The sequence below is a fragment of the Rhinatrema bivittatum genome, chromosome 8 (assembly GCF_901001135.1).
Source record: "Rhinatrema bivittatum chromosome 8, aRhiBiv1.1, whole genome shotgun sequence".
NCBI lineage: Eukaryota > Metazoa > Chordata > Amphibia > Gymnophiona > Rhinatrematidae > Rhinatrema > Rhinatrema bivittatum.
This window is the reverse complement of record NC_042622.1, coordinates 2,348,087-2,363,692: the sequence shown is the minus strand read 5'-3', so window position 1 is coordinate 2,363,692 and position 15,606 is coordinate 2,348,087. Positions and strand designations below refer to the sequence as shown.

At 46.7% G+C, this 15,606-nt stretch overlaps 2 protein-coding genes across 3 annotated transcripts in view; one reads left to right on the top strand and one right to left on the bottom strand.

Moving 5' to 3' along the window:
* TTLL9 (tubulin tyrosine ligase like 9) overlaps positions 1–2,384 on the top strand; it is a 124,926-nt gene extending 122,542 nt beyond the window's left edge. Inside the window, exon 13 of the mRNA XM_029611031.1 lies at positions 2,236–2,384. Coding sequence (XP_029466891.1) covers positions 2,236–2,294 — 59 coding nt within the window. The 3' untranslated portion in view covers positions 2,295–2,384. The remainder of the gene's footprint in view (positions 1–2,235) is intronic.
* Positions 2,385–6,337: 3,953 nt separating this feature from the next.
* Positions 6,338–15,606, bottom strand: part of PDRG1 (p53 and DNA damage regulated 1) — a 54,697-nt gene continuing 45,428 nt past the window's right edge. For both annotated transcript variants that reach the window (XM_029611027.1, XM_029611026.1), the window contains exons 4-6: positions 14,668–14,742; positions 14,044–14,124; positions 6,338–6,589 (exon numbers count right to left, since the gene is read on the bottom strand). In XM_029611027.1, the coding sequence (XP_029466887.1) occupies positions 6,513–6,589; positions 14,044–14,124; positions 14,668–14,742 (233 nt within the window). In that variant the 3' untranslated portion in view covers positions 6,338–6,512. The remainder of the gene's footprint in view (positions 6,590–14,043; positions 14,125–14,667; positions 14,743–15,606) is intronic.

Sequence of the window (15,606 nt, the reverse complement as noted above, 5' to 3'; positions counted from 1 at the left end):
CATTTGTGTGTCTATCCTTATACATTGCGTTGAACGTAGTCTTAGGTGTTCTAGTGTTGTTTTCGATGTTATTGTGTTGCATTGAAGTTGCGGATTTTCTTGGAGGTTGGTTGCGTGAGAGTATGGTTGTGTTGATGGATGATGTCATTTGCATATGCTTTGGTGAAAAGCCAAGTTTTCAAATATTTTTTAAAGGTTTTGATGTTAGGTTGCGTTCTTATTTTGATTGGTAATGAGTTCCATTGGGCGGGGCTGGCGATGGATATAGCTCTTTCATGAGGTGTGTTCAGATGAGTGGATCTTACTTGAGGGATTTTGAGGAGGCCTTTGTTCGTTGATCATAGGTTCTTTTTTGGAACATGGGGTTCGATGTATTTGCTCAACCAGTAGTTTTGCTGTCCTGTGATTATTTTGTAGAGGATTGTTAGGACTTTATATTCTATTCTGTATTTTATTGGGAGCCAGTGTAGGGAGATGAGGATTGGTGTGATATGCTCGTGTTTCTTTGTTCCTATAAGAATTCTTGCGGCTGTGTTCTGTAGTATTTGTAGTGGTCGGATGGTAGAAATAGGTAGGCCGAGGAGTAAGGCGTTGCAGTAGTCTAGATTGGAAAAAATGAGTAGTTATAGGACTGTTCTGAAATCCTCCTTTGTAAGGAAAGGTTTGAGCCGTCTGAGTGTGAGTAGTTTGTGGTATCCTTCTTTGATTTTGTTTGTTATGTGAGTTTTGTATGATAGTTCTTTGTCTATGGTTATTCCTAGGTTTCGAGCGTGGCTGACTGGAGAGATAAGTGGTTTAGGGTCTTCCGTTTTGAGTGGTTGCATGGGAGATTCGGATTTTTGTCCAGGATGATTAGTTCCGTTTTCTCTGTTTATTATGAGTTTTATGGTGTCAAGGCATTGTTTGATTTCTGCGAGATACTCTTGTAAGTTTCTTCCACTGTATTCTGTATTGGGATTAGGATTTGGATGTCGTCAGCGTATAGGAAGTGGGTCAGGCCTAGGCGATCCAGTGTGTGATAGATCGGTAGAAGATATATGTTGAAAAGTGTTGCTGACAGGGCAGATCCTTGTGGGACTCCTGTGTTTAGATTTATCTTGTTCAATAGGTTGTTGTATATTACTTGGAAGCTTGTTATACAAGTAGGAGGTGAACCATTTTACTGTGGTTCCCGTAGCTCCAATTTCGGATAATCTGTCAAGTAAGATAGCATGGTTGACTGTGTCGAATGCGGCTGATAAATCCAAAAGGATTAATATGTAGCTTTTAAATGAATCACGCCCCATACAAAGCATGCCTTGGTATGGTGCAGTCACATGTCATGCTTCCTGGGGTTGTAGCAGTCACATGTCATGCTTCCTGGGGTTGTGCAGTCACATGTCATGCTTCCTGGGGTTGTAGCAATCTTCAGGGATTGCTACAACCCCAGGAAGCACCGGCAGTAAACTCAGAGAGAGTCTGCTGCAGTGTAAAACTGGACCGGTGTCTCTTCTTCCTGGCCCTGCTCAACCCTGTTTCAGGAGACCTTTTGGTCATGCCTGTAGTATACTAACAAATCACACACTGAATATGCAGAAATGTATGTACTTTTCAATAAATCTTTATTAAATCTCAATAGCTACAACAATTATGTAAATCTATCTTCAGTACTAACAATTAACTGTTGAGTAGGCACAAAAAGTAAGAAAACATTCTTCTCAAATCAAGAGCTCAAACAAGAGTTTATAAATGCACACTATGCTGTGTAGAGTCCTAGCCAATTGTTATAATCATAGGTCAATAAAACATGTTAGCGCTTTTGTAGTTTTTTTTAATATTTATGCAGATATGTGGTTTTGTCTCAATTCACTCTTAAAAGCCCAACTCTGGAGCAGGGTTTCAAGGTACACAGCTCTGCATCAGGGGTGCTAAATGTGCTCAGGTTTCTCTCAAAACCCTGGTCCAGATGTGGGATGAGCCCGGGCTGACCACCTTACTCACCCCCTACCCAAACGTTGGCCCTAAGAAAGCTTATTGATATGAACAGCAGAAAAATAAACACAAATCCCACAATTATCATGCTATGCTAAGACATTTCTTTTAAATAAAGCTTGATACAATAATAAAATAACCCAACTGAAAAGCTAAAACCCCACATCTGCCAATGCAGATAAATTTGAGAAGTGGAGGGCATGCTTTGGGCTTTCCAGGGTTACAGAACCAGCGAGTAAGGGCTCTTTTCTGTTCTCATTTCAGGTTGCATGAATGACAGAAAGAAACAGCTGAAGCAGCTCTACACACAGAAGAAGCTTTAACTCCATACCGTCACGCCACCCAAAAGAGATTGTTTAGTTTTGTGAAGAAGACATATTAGATGAAATAAAGGATTTACTTTTAATTTTTCATTCTTACTTGTTATGGTTAATGAGACTAATTGTGGCGTGCTGCCACTGCCAGCAGCAAAAGAACTTTCTATGAGTGCGGGTGATGAACAACTAAACCACACCAATGAACAAAGCAAACTAAATCTAGCCACAACACTCTAACACAACTCAACATTAAAAAGCAATGGCTTTTTTCAGGCAGATGCTATCGGGAACATTTTCTCCTTCTTCATCTTTAAAGTGTGAACATTTCATAATGTCTCCGTTCTTGCATATACTTCTGACTGCCCTAACACCACAAGCAGGGATTCTAAGTGTCAGAGGATGCAGAGGTCACAGGCCATGCTACAAACCAGCAGCATTTTGAATGGAATTGGATGAATAGTTCAAAAGTCAGGGGGAGGAGGAGACCTACAGACAAATAGAGAAATTACCTGATTAATTTCATTTTCCTTAGTGCAGACAGATGGACTCAGGACCAATGGGTTATGCTACCCTGCTAGCAGATGTAGACGGAGTCAGGTTTCCAAGCTGACATCACCCCGCAGTGACCTCAGCCATTCAGTATTCTCTTCAAAAAGCCATTGTGGACATATTATTGAAGAACTTGATTATAATTTGGATACAACTTGAGCTGAGATACACTGGAGCTGAGAACATACTTCCATCGGTAGGTGGAGGCGGATCGAGTAGTCTTGAGACAGTGGGTTCCAATGACAGCAGGGAGCGTTGGAGTAGCCGTATGTGTGCCCTCGCCACAGTACTACTTCCACGGTTGATGCCATGAGGCTGAGAACCTGGAGGTAGCTCCACACTCTGGGGCGCATCATGTTAGTCAACCAATGCACTTGGCACATCAGCTTCCTTATCCTTGAGAAGACCTTGTCCTGCTTGGTGTCGAACTGGATTCCCAGGTACTCTAAGGATTAGGAGGGGTTGAGGCTGGTCTTGTCCATGTTCACGACCCAACTGAGTTCTTGTAGAAGGGACCTGACCCTGCTGGCCACCTGGAGGCTCTCTTGCAACAACTTCGCCCAGATCAGCCAGTCGTCTAAGTAAGGGTGCACAGGGATCCCTTCTTTCCTCAGTGCCACTGCCACAACTACCATAATTTTGGAGAATGCTCTGGGGGCGGATGCCAGGCCGCCATTACCCGGAACTGGTAATGGCGGACCAGTACTGCAAAGTGTAGGAAACGCTGGTGGTCTTGACGGATTGGGATATGAAGGTAGGCCTCTGAAAGGTCCAAGGAGGTAAAGAACTCTCCCATTTGTACGACCATTATGACGGAGCGAAGAGTTTCCATGCGGAAGTGAATTATCTGCAGACGACGACTGACACTCTTGAGATCCAAGATGGGTCAGAATGACCCTTCCTTCTTTGGTACGATGAAATAGATGGAATAACGCCCTGTATTTACTTCGGGTGTAGATACCACGGTTATAGCCCTCAGACTGAGGAGCTTTATCAACATGGATTCCAATGCCAATTTTTTTGTGCTGAAAGTGACAAGGTGACATCATGAACATGTCCCTGAGGGATGCTGCAAAATTCCAGAGTGTATCCTTCTCGTATGATGTCCAGTACCCTATTTGGGAATTTCGGGTCAAACCTGAGCCTGAACCCGTTCCTCTTTTTGGTTGTCAGTTCCGAAAGGACTGAGACCTTCCCGAGGACCAAGATGTCTGAAATGATGAGTTTCTGTAGGACCGGAAGCGCTGGGAGCCCATGGCCCGACCCCTCATGGGAGAGGAGCGCTGTGGCCTCTTTTTATCTTCCAAGGCACTGGAGATTAACCCCACTTACTGGCTAGTTTTTCCAATTCACTACCAATAGGAGGGATCCCTTAAAGGGCACCTTTGTGAGGTCTGCCTTAGAGGTTGCATCTGCTGACCAATTTTGCAACCATAGCTGCATTCTGGCCGCCACCACTGAGGCTACTCCTCTGGCTACGGTGTTATTAGGTCCAAGCTTGCACCCGCTAGGAAGGCCACGGCGGGCTCAATCGTCTCTCTAGTATGCGCCCCTGAGCTATCTGCCTCTCCTGAGAAGCAGACACGAACGAGCCACCAGGGCACAACAGGAAGCGATCTCCAGTGTCATTGCTGTTGTGTCGAAAGCCTCAAGGATGGATTCCAACTGCCTATCATAAGCATCCTTCAAGGCCGCACATCCCTCTACTGGGATAGTTCGCTTTGAGATGTTGCAGACCAGGGCATCCACTTTCTGGAAATGCAGGTGTTCTTTGGCCGCTGGGTCCAGAGGGTATAAGGCCTCCAGGGCTCAACCTCCTTTACAAACTGGCTTCTGGGGCGTCCCATTCCAGGTCAATCAACTGCTGGATGACTTCCAGCATTGGAAAATAGCAAGAGGCTTTCTGTAGAGTCACCAGGATGGGATTTTTCCTTGATTCTGACATAGGGTCCATGCCAGGAACTCCCAAGGGTCTGGGAGACCAGGGCTGGTAATTCATCTCTGTGGAAAAATCGAAGCATGGTCTGGTTTGGCTCCAGGTCAGGTGGGATTTTCCCATCCTTCAATGAATCCGCATCCCCTTCATTATCCATGGTGTCTGGGTCACTGTCAGGGATACCCTTAGTGAGGCGAAGCATGTCCCAAGGCATGCTGATAGGGCTGGAAGGGCGAGACCTTCCCAGCTGGGGCTCTGGCCGGGCAGGGGCAGTAGCTGACTGCGACGGAACAAAGGCTTGTAAAGCCCTGAAAGAATTCCAACCAAGAGAAGGCCGCTGGGTCCGTATTTAGCCCTGGAGGAATTGGGGTAGGTGCCACTGAACTGCCCTCTCCGGGGGGGGGGGGGGGGGGGGGGGGGGGGGGTGGGGGGGGGGGCAGCAGAATTACTTAGGTCTGGGGTGCTGCCAGATAAGGTTGGTGGCTGTCCCATCCTCTGACTAGGAGGGGCTGGACTTGGAAAAGTTCTGCGAGTCCAGCCCTCCCTGGGCTTCCTCACAGTGCTGACACAGGAAGGATTCCAGGTCAGGCTGGCAGACAGCACAAAGGGACTGTCCTTTGAGCTTCTTTGCTGCTGGGATCATAATACTCTGTAGCTTGTGCATGCAGCTGGATAGTGCCTCTCGAGCGCACACAGGCCCGCTTCAGTGCGCATAAATCTGAGCGGCCGGTTGTGCGTGTAGTTATGTGCGCAGTTATGCGTGTAAATATGCGCACAGGGGTTGGCCTGCACTGCGTGTACCAGACAATGGGGGGAAAATGGCACCGCAACAAAACCGCGCGCAAGATGGTGCCACTGAGGCCCGCCACATGGACTACCCACCGAGCCTGAAGCGAGGCCTAGCCCGCTGCGGGGCTGCTCAACCCGCTCGGAAACCCCCTTCCTTTGCCCTATCGGGGTCAGGAACTACGGTACTGCAGGCCGAGCAAGGAGACCGGAGGAAAGACTTACCCAAGCTCTTCCACGTCTCTGAATCAGAGGAGTTCTTCTCTACTTACCTGGGCTCAACGCTTACCGACTGAGTCAGAGACAGTCTCCAGCTGCAGGGGGAGAGGGCTTAGGCTGTCACCGCCACACTCAGCTTCCTGCACCCGCTGCCCTTTAGCTGCTTCAGCAGCAAAGTCCATGCCGGGAACCGGCTACCGGACCAAGGCAAATCTCTGAGGGATCTCAGGAATTCTCAACTGGGGGAGGAACCATTAGGTATCACCGCAGGAGAGCGGGGCTCAATCTTCTCCAATTTAAAAGTTGAAATTTGAAAGTAAATTTTCCTCATTTAAAGAGTACTGTGTTCCTGAAAGGAGATAGAGCGATACTGAATGGCTGAGGTCACTGCAGGGGTGAATCTAGGGTGACGTCAGCTTTGAAACCTGACTCCATCTCCATCTGCTGGCAGGGGAGCATAACCCATAGGGCCTGAGTCCATCTGGCTACACGCTAGGAAAATAATTTTAAAGACACTGTCCATGTAGCAAACTGGACTAGAAACTGGTGCATGTCCAGCTCCCCACTGACCCTGCTGCAGGAGCCCCTTTCACTGTAGCTTTGCTTACTGAAAAGCCTTTTACATTTAATACAAACAATAGTTTTAACATTACTACACTATTTAATCTGCTAAAATATGGCTTTCAGTAAGAGTCTATCCCGATGTGGCAGCAGCTTCAAGTCTGGTCTTGCGCTCACAGCAACTGCTGTACAGCTCTCAGTTCCTCTGGCCGCAGTGCTTTTAGATTAAAGCCTTTCAACTCAGCTTTACCTGCAGAAAGAAACAAAGGGAGAGAGATAAAGCTCACCTGTGGCACCTACAGGCATTGCACCCTTCCAATCCTTCCTACCCCCAACCCACAGCCCAAAAACCATACAGCAAACTATTCATTTTGGATTCACCCCTAAATCTCCATGGTACAAAATACAGGATGATGATTGAGCAAGGGCTGCCTAAAACTATGTTAACCCTTCAGCCCCCTTACTCCTTCCTCCCCTAAGGAAGAGTCTGTACAGATACATGGGAGAAGGAACTGTCAGGCTGAACTGCCTGTCCTCCCACTATTCTTTTTTTTTTATTATTATTTATAGTTTGGAGGTTAACATATAATAACAATCAGAATGGTTACAAAGATACCAGATACAGAACCGGTCTTTAGACAATTAATGTCATAACAGTACATATTTAACAATGAATGTTAACACAGATTAATAATAATCCTGGCACAGACTTGCTGGATCGATCTGTGATCCTGCCGTGAAATCTCTCCCCATCGGAAAGTCGCTTTATAGGACTCCAAGTCATCAATTTTATACAAGGTAGACAGGTAAAATAGGAAATGTAAAAGATGAATGATGCAAGCTGTGGAAACGAATATAGTGACAACAGCCCATCAAGGGGCTACGGATTTGTAATACCATAAATGCTGACCGCATGGGTAACAATAAACCTTCAAAATTACATTTTGTCTGAGTTTTAATTCTTCCCTCCCTACAAGTCCGGGCAGCTCTCCGTCTTCATATCCCCACAGAACCCAAAGCTAGCAGAATGGGTAAAGAAGTAATCGCTTAGAAATTATGTGCCCCTCCCTCACTTCCAGCGCATCTCAAACTTGGCCCTTTGTTTCGGTCTGACTGCGGTTAATTTATTTAAATAAGAGACTGGATTCAGCCTTCGTCCTGTTTCCAATGGCCGCTATAATGGCTTGTTGTAAACAATATTGCTCTGCATGAGGCTGTGTCCCCCTAGCAGTATGTAACAGAAATACAGCCGGGTCTCCCACCATGTCCGACAGCAGCTGAGTAAAACTATCCCAGAATTTCATCATCACCACCATAGGTGCAGCCCTCCCACTATCCTAGGATTAAGAAGCAGGATCAACAGACCTGCCTTGCCCTCCTAACCTATTTTTCCCCAAATCCCCAGTATCCGAGAGAAGGTGAATAACTTCCATATACCAGCTTTCCTCAGAAGACGACCCCGATTGGTTTCCTTTTAGGAGTGCTGACTTTGTATGGAGTCTTGGGCATGTGCGTATGGCAACTAATAAAAACAAAATAAGAACTTCCTCTGCACTTGGGCAGACCAAGCCCCACGAGTGCGTTATGCACCTCTACCTGCAGATGGAGACAGGAAAAGCTAACATTACGGATATACAGCCCCATCCATATTCTGTCTCCAGCAGACACATGGTGCACATGCATTTCCCTACTGGGGATTGCCTGTGGGGAAAAGAAAAGCGGAAGATTTCTGGAGAGATGAGCGACTGGATAGCTCCACCTGCCTCCTGAAGTGATACTAATGGGTCCCTCCCTCAGTCGCGAGCCTTGAGTCCAGTAGTGTGGTTCTGGCATTTATAAAGAAAGCAGCACAGTTGCAGGCTGAGAGAGGCTGGGTGGTGAAGCCTTTTGCCCTCTCCCCCCTGTAGCTGGCGACCCATTTCTGCTCACTGGCAGGGAGGGCTGAGCTCAGCTAAGACAAAACATTTTTTATTTCCCAGAGAGCAGTTTTAGTGAGGCTGTCCTCGGCACTGGGGTTCACCGTGCCCCGCTCACATCTCTGGGAGTTTAGTGAGATGTGGTGGCAGCTCAGGCTGGGCGGATTGAGCAGCCTTTTAGCTAGGCCCTGCTTCCAGGCTTCCTTTTGCTGACTGCATAGTAGGGTGCAACGGTCCATCACATGCTTTGTGTGTGATCTCTGTGTTCGCCTAGTTCTGCGTCTCCTGTTGGGTGTTAATTGGGCAGCTTTTTGGTGTGCGCATTGCATCTGTATATTTGCACATAGCTTAACGCGTATAATGCACCTAGTTAAGGGCATAGCTGCATGTGTAGTAACCCACGTACTTGACCATGTAGTTATCCACTGCGGGTGTATTTGGCACGTATCTTGCTGAGTTCACAGCATCTTGGGGCTGGCGCCGAAGATGACGGAGTGCTTGGCTCTCTGTGCTGCATGCTATATGGAGGGAATACAGCCTTCTGCGAGTCTGTGTCAGCGCTGCCTAGATGCGCAAGGTGTTTGTCTTCTACTGATTTGCCGACGCTAGTCCAACCCCTCAGTCTGAGGGGAGGGGGGCTGAAGGCGACATGACTATTGATCCACTGACAGACTTCCTCTGCAGATTCTCGCTCTCATGATGTCAGGTTTGGACCTATGGGGCCTGGTATGAGTCATCCTTTTTCATGGGTGGAATTCTTTTCCAGGAACTACAGACTTCTGCCGGGGAGTCCTGCAGACATGGTAATGCCTCCTAAATCGGAGTCGCATGGTCGAGGCCCTCCTGTGTCTTCCACTGCATGCAAACGCTGTGGCGCAAATATCACTGACTATGTTTGAGTGGAAGTGAATCAGGACAACACTAATAATTTGCTCCCCTCTTAAGGACGGGGAAAATCCCCCAGATTTAGAGCCATATAGAACTCAACTCAGTTTCGTTCATAGAGATGAGTTGCTGGGTCTGGTTTCTTAGACCCTGAAGATGCTTGGAGAGGCTAGGAGTTTCCCTTCAGGTGTGCAGGAAAAGGATCCCATATTGGTCACCCTCTACAAGACTTCATATTTCTTTCCCCTCCAGGATGTGATTCAAGAGTCGATTGACCTTGAATGGAGTGTGCTAGAGGAGAGTTTCAAAAGGAGGATGCTCCTTGTCAGGTTTATATCCCTTGGATACGCAGGCTAGAGAGCAGTTGTGTTTCCCAAAGATGGATGCCTTGGTGTGTTGTGTCCCTAAGCGACCCACCATATCTGTTGCAGGAGGTGCAGCTCTATGGTATGCTCAGGATAGAAGGATTGAAGCTATCCTTAAGCAAGCCTTTGACGCCCTGGCAATGAATTTACAAATCACTGCTTGTTTCCTGGTGGCTTGAGCAACTCTCTCTCAGAGGTCTGAGAGGACTGGTTTTGGATAATAGAACCTAGGACAGCCTTTTTAGCTGATGCGGGCTATGACCTTGTTTGTACTGCCGCTAGAGGAGTTGCTTCTGTTATAGCGGCTATCCATCAGCTGTGGCTGCACAATTGGTCGGCAGACAGTTTCTAGGTCCTCTCTCACCAACCTGACCTTTAGGGGGTTCTCTTTTGTTTGGTAGTGGATTGGAACAAGAGGTGAATAAATGGGGGGATGCTTAGGTCCCTCGTTTGCCAGAGGATCAGAAGCAGACGTCACAGCCTTTTCCAACCACTGGCGAGATTTCAGGCGATTTTGGCCTTAATCGGGGAGCTTATTCTTAGAGACCCGTTCCTTTGGTGGGTCTCAGTTCTTTCACCCCAGAAAGCTTTGGAAGGATGCAGGTTCCAGAGGTGGAGCTCCTCAATCTTCCCAATGAAGGTTTGCGGACTCTGATGCTGGTGCGGCTGCCTCTCTCTCTTTTCTCAGAAGTGGTTCCACATTACATCGGACCAATGGATCCTAGAAGTGATTCAGGATGGCTATGCTCTAGGAGTTCCTTTGCATTCTCCCAGATGCTTTTATGATCTCGCCGTACAACTACCCTCAGAAGAGGGTAGTAATTGAATCAACACTGAGAAGACTATTAGATATGAAGGTTGTAATTCCTGTTCCCGAATCACAACAAAATATGGGCTGCTATTTCATCTATTTTGTCATACCCAAGAAGGCGGCTTCAACTGTCATTTGTGAGGCATCCATTTCCGAATGGAGACTGTGTGCTTCATCATAATGAAGGTACAGTCAGGGGTTACCTCACGTCTTCAGCTAGGACGGAGGCATATCTGCATCTTCCCATTAATCAGGAACATCAGATATTCCTGAAGTTTGCCATTCTGGGATGTGATTATTTTCAGGCCTTGCCACTGTGCCCAAGGCCTTCTCCAAAGTCATGGTAGTATTAGTGACAGACGCAAGGACTGCATCCTAGTTCACCCACATCTGGATGACTGGTTGGTTCAAGCCAAGACCATGGAAGAAAGGCACAGGATATCTTGCAGGGTGGTCTCCTTGCTGCAGGATCTAGGCTGGGTGGTGAATTTGTCCAAGAGCAACTTACAGCCGTCTCAGACACTGGAGTATCTCAGTGTTTGCTTCGATACAAAGCAGGGAAGAGTGTTTCTGCCAGAAAAGTTGATCTCTCAAGCTCAAACCCTGAGAAGATCACACTGTTGAGCAAATTGTCCTTATCTTCAGGTCCTGGGTTTTATGGCAACCTCGTTGAAGGTAGTTCCTTAGGCTTGGGCGCATATGTGACCTCTTCATTGTACGTAGCTGGAGTTCTTCATTGCAGGACTATGCGGTGAGGCTTCTCGTACCATTGTAAGTGAGCACAGAATTGCAATGCTGGTTGCAGGCGGTTCATCTCTGGAATGGTGTTTCCTTTGAGACACTGGATCGGTTAGGGCTCACAATGGCTGTGAGCCTCCTGTGTTGGAGGGCTCACTGTCAGGAATTGATGGTGCAAGGTCGATGGAATGCCAAGGAACAGCAGTGGAGCATCAACCGTTTGGAAGCACAGGCGGTTCAGCTGAAGTGTTTGCATTCTGCCGAGCGTCTAGGGGCTTGGGTGGTCTGGATAATGTCTGACAATGCAACAGCTATGGCCTCCATCAATCATCAGGGTGCCATCAGAGGTCATCAAGTGTTGGAAGAGATAGATGCACTCATGGTCTGGGCAGAGCAGCATCTCCTAGACATGTCCGCTTCCCACATTGCCAGAAAGGACAATGTGACAGCCATCTTTCTCAAGCAGGAAGAGTTTGGACCCAGGAGAATGGGAGTTAGTGGATGAAGCCCTTCAGTTTATAGTGGAGCGCTAGGGCTGCCTGAACCTAGACTTGCTGGCAGCTTCCAGTAACGCGAAACTTCCACGGTTTTTTAGTCGCAGCCGAAGGGCAACCATGCTCTCATGCAGGTGTGGCCGCGGGGCAGCCTGCTATATACCTTCCAATCCTGGCCTCGGTTAGGATGCTTGCTCGGAAACTTGCAAGTCAGGCCAACACCATACTTTTGGTGGCTCCGTGTTGGCCCCAGGGGCTGTGGTATACCAATCTGCAGAGACTGCTACTGGACAGTCCCCTCTGGCTGCCTCCTAGGAAGACTGTTGAGGCAGGGACCATTTCTTTTCAAAGATCCAGGTCTATTTTGTCTTACAGTTTGTCCCTTGTGAGAACTAGATTGTTGAGGCGTGGTTCACCTGCTTGATTTCCACTTGGCTTAAATCCAGAATCTTTTTTTTTTTTTTTACATCTCTGGCCTTTGTGAGAGTTTGGCAGATTTGAGGCCTGGTGTTCAGAGCAAAGTTCTCAGCTTCTCAAAGTGGATATTCCTTTGATTTTGGACTTTTTACAGGAAGGACTGCATAAAGTTTGGCCATTAATACCTTGAAGGGTCAAGTAGCAGCTCTTGCTTGATATAGGGGGTGAGTCAATGGTGGATTTTGAAGGAAGTTAAGCATCTTCATCCTCCCTTATGATTAAGGTCCCACAGAGGCACTGGCAATCTGGCTAAATTTCTTGACAGGGCTATCTTTTTGGCTGCTGCCTGGCCTTTTCCTCGCAGCTGCTTACCTTGAAGATGGTTTTTCTGCTTGCAGTCTGTTCTGCACATTGGTTTTTTGAACTGCAAGCCTTTTCTACGTATAATTCCGGGTGTGGTACAGCTTCAGAATGTGCCTTTGTTTTTGCCAAAAGTGGTTTTGGAGTTTTATTTGCATCAGTCTGTTTCCCTGCTCACTTTGGACAGGGATAGGGTTGAGAGTATTGTCTTTTGCATACCTTGGATGTCAAGCGTCATTTAATGCGGTACTTGGGTTAAGGAAGTCCTCTTGACCGTTTATGTGGATGCTGATTCCTTTGCCAAAGCAGATTAGACCACATTCCATGAGGGCTCAGGTGGTATCGTGGGTGGAAATTCGTTTGTCTCGCCGAGTGGTGGTTATCCTTACACACCTTTTCCAAGCATTACCACTTGGATATTCAAGCTTGGCAGGATGCCATGTTTGCGTGGGTGGTTTTGACTGGACCGCGGGCAGCCTCCCGCCTTGTTTGGGTGTAGCTTTGGTATATCCCACTCGTGGGGATTGGTCTGCTTGAGAGAAGAGAAAGGAGAAATTAGTACTTACCTGATAATTGCCTTTCCTCTAAGAGTCGTATACTGAAGGCGTCGCTCACATTACACACGCAGTACGAAAAAAAATATGTTGATACTGTGAACCCAGACCGGACACAGTAGATTTCTCTCCCGCAGTCCCTGAAGCAGGCACAGTGCCGAAACATGGCCAATGTCGGGCAGGCGAATCCGAACCCATAGGAAGATATGAGGGTGGCAGCCTTGATAAGTATATGAGAATAAAAACGGATAAGTGGGTCGGATAAGCAGCCAGGGAGAAGGGATTTTATAAGTAAAAAGTGAAAAGGAAAAGAAAAAAAGATGAATATAAAGTGCGATTAATAAAGAGCAATATACGGGGCAAATGAGAGGGATAACTAAAAAGTGGTTATCCTTGAACAGAGCCTCCGTACAAAAAAGACCACTGAGCAAGGTTTTCCCTTGAATCAGTGGGTGTTGGAGAATTATTCTGTAAAGGGAAAGAGGTTAGTTGGTGCATAGTGTTTCCTCTAAGGAGGGCAGATCAAGCCCTGACTGCCGATTTTGATCAATAGTTTGCCTTTCAGGTGCAGACAATGCAGAGGTTTATTTCTGCTCTTCGTCTGAAGACTGGTAACTGGCTTAACCAGCCCTCAGGTTAGTGAGTGTTCGGTTGACTGAGCTCAGTATTCCTTATTGGTTGTACATTGGCATGAATGGTCGACTGTTAGCTGTTATGTTCAAGTATAATCAGTTTGTTCATAATTTGGCTTTTTCAGAGAATACTTGCGGGCTGTCAGGGCAGGGCTATATATCAGTGACGTAAGCTTTTACTCCATCTCCATCTTCTGGTAAAGGTGCATAAGCCACTCATAGGGATTGGTCTGCCCTCCTTAGAGGAAACGAAATTATCAGGAAAGTAGTAAATTCTCCATGTGTGGGTGGTTTGTAAGAAGGAAACGGTGCATGGTTACCACCCACAGGACACGCTGTAAACCTGCCAGATTGCAACATTACTTTACTCCATGACAACATTTGGGCACATTTTGGTTTGCTGATTTATTTCAAAATCGTTTAAATAAACCTCTCCATATTAAACATTGTTTGGACAGCTATCTGTCTTCTTCTGTTGGCCAGATTGAAGAGGGGGAATTAGTTGCTGCTCTTCCTAAGCTCTTATATCTACCTTGGGCTTCATACAGATAGTTCACCTTTATCTTCAGCTCTTTCCGAAGTTTTGCAATTTCTTCATCCAGGTGTTCCTGATCTAGAAGAAGAGAAAAGGGGGCAGGGGAGCCATGAGTTACCTGCTAAGCTGAAGATTCCAGGAGTAGCCTAGTGGTTAGAGAGTGGGCTATGAACCAGGAGGCCAGGGTTCGAGTCCCGCTGTCGCTCCTTGTGAACCGGGGCAAGTCACTTTACCCTCCATTGCCTCAGGTACAAACTTAGATTGTAAGCCCTCTGGGGATAGGGAAATACCATACCTACAGTACCTGAAATGTAATCCACTTTGAAGCGCTGAAAAGTGTGTGAAAAGCGGAATATAAATCTAAATAAATAAAAAATAAAGAAAATAAACTGGACTGTGCCTTTCTACCCGTAACCACCTTTGCAACTGCAGTTCTTCAGATTCCTTGGAGCAGAAAAGTGTTACTGCCTCCAAATTCCCCAGCAGAGGTGCAGCACCTCTTATAAAGCTCATTTCCTGCCAGGGATTTACAGCAGGGAAACATTACCTGAAGAGACTAATGGGAGTTAACAGGAATCTGTGGCTGAAACAAGAGAACTAACTACGCACTAAACCACTCACCCTTTTGAATCATTTCTTTCATCTTGGACTTTGGAAACTGGATAAACATGTTCCCAAAGCAAACCATTGCCGTATCTGAAATCAGATTGTACAGTAAGAAGTATACAGTGAAGGTTTCTTCCACATATTAATCACGACAAGATGCAGTTCCATTTGGCCACATTTCTCCAGGTTCTACAGAGCCCTTTGTCAACCTTAGCAGTTCCACATCATCTCTATCCCTCCAGCACATAATCCCATGCTCCCATCTCGCTCCACACACACACACCCCACATCCTCCTGTCTCCCTATTGCACGCACACACACACACGCGCGCGCGCGCACACACACCCATGCGCGCGCGCACACACACGCGCCATTCTTCAACAGGAATTTGAACAAACTGGATGTGCTCTATAGTCCTTATGTGCAATTCTACTCTACTGTACACATCTACCTCCTGTCTCTGCACCTCAAACCCTTTTCTACTCTGTCTTCCCATAAGTATCCTTCCCTTTAATCTTGACAGATGGGGTGCAGCAGGTCAAACCATCTGGTCACCTCTGGCTGAAAAGGAATGTGCCATTCTGTGGAAGGGACATATTACACATCCACTGCTCCCCTTAATTTTGCAGGTTGTGGCCCTCAAACTGGCCATTGATATCTGAAGGATTTAAATCTTGACAGACTTATTACTAGTAATCTCTAACTTGTCATTCAAATCACCTACGGTACCTGGGGAGTGGAAGGGGGCCAACATAACAACCATTTTATTTTTTAAAAAAGGGCCTCGGACTGATCTGGGAATCTACAGACCAGTAAGCTAGATGTCTCTGCTGGACAAGATTGTAGAAGCAATTTTGAAGAACAAAATTATTAAACATCTAGACAGACATGGACGGTCTAGATGGATTTAGCAAACAGAAGTCTTGTCTTACAAATGTTAATTCTTTTTTGAAG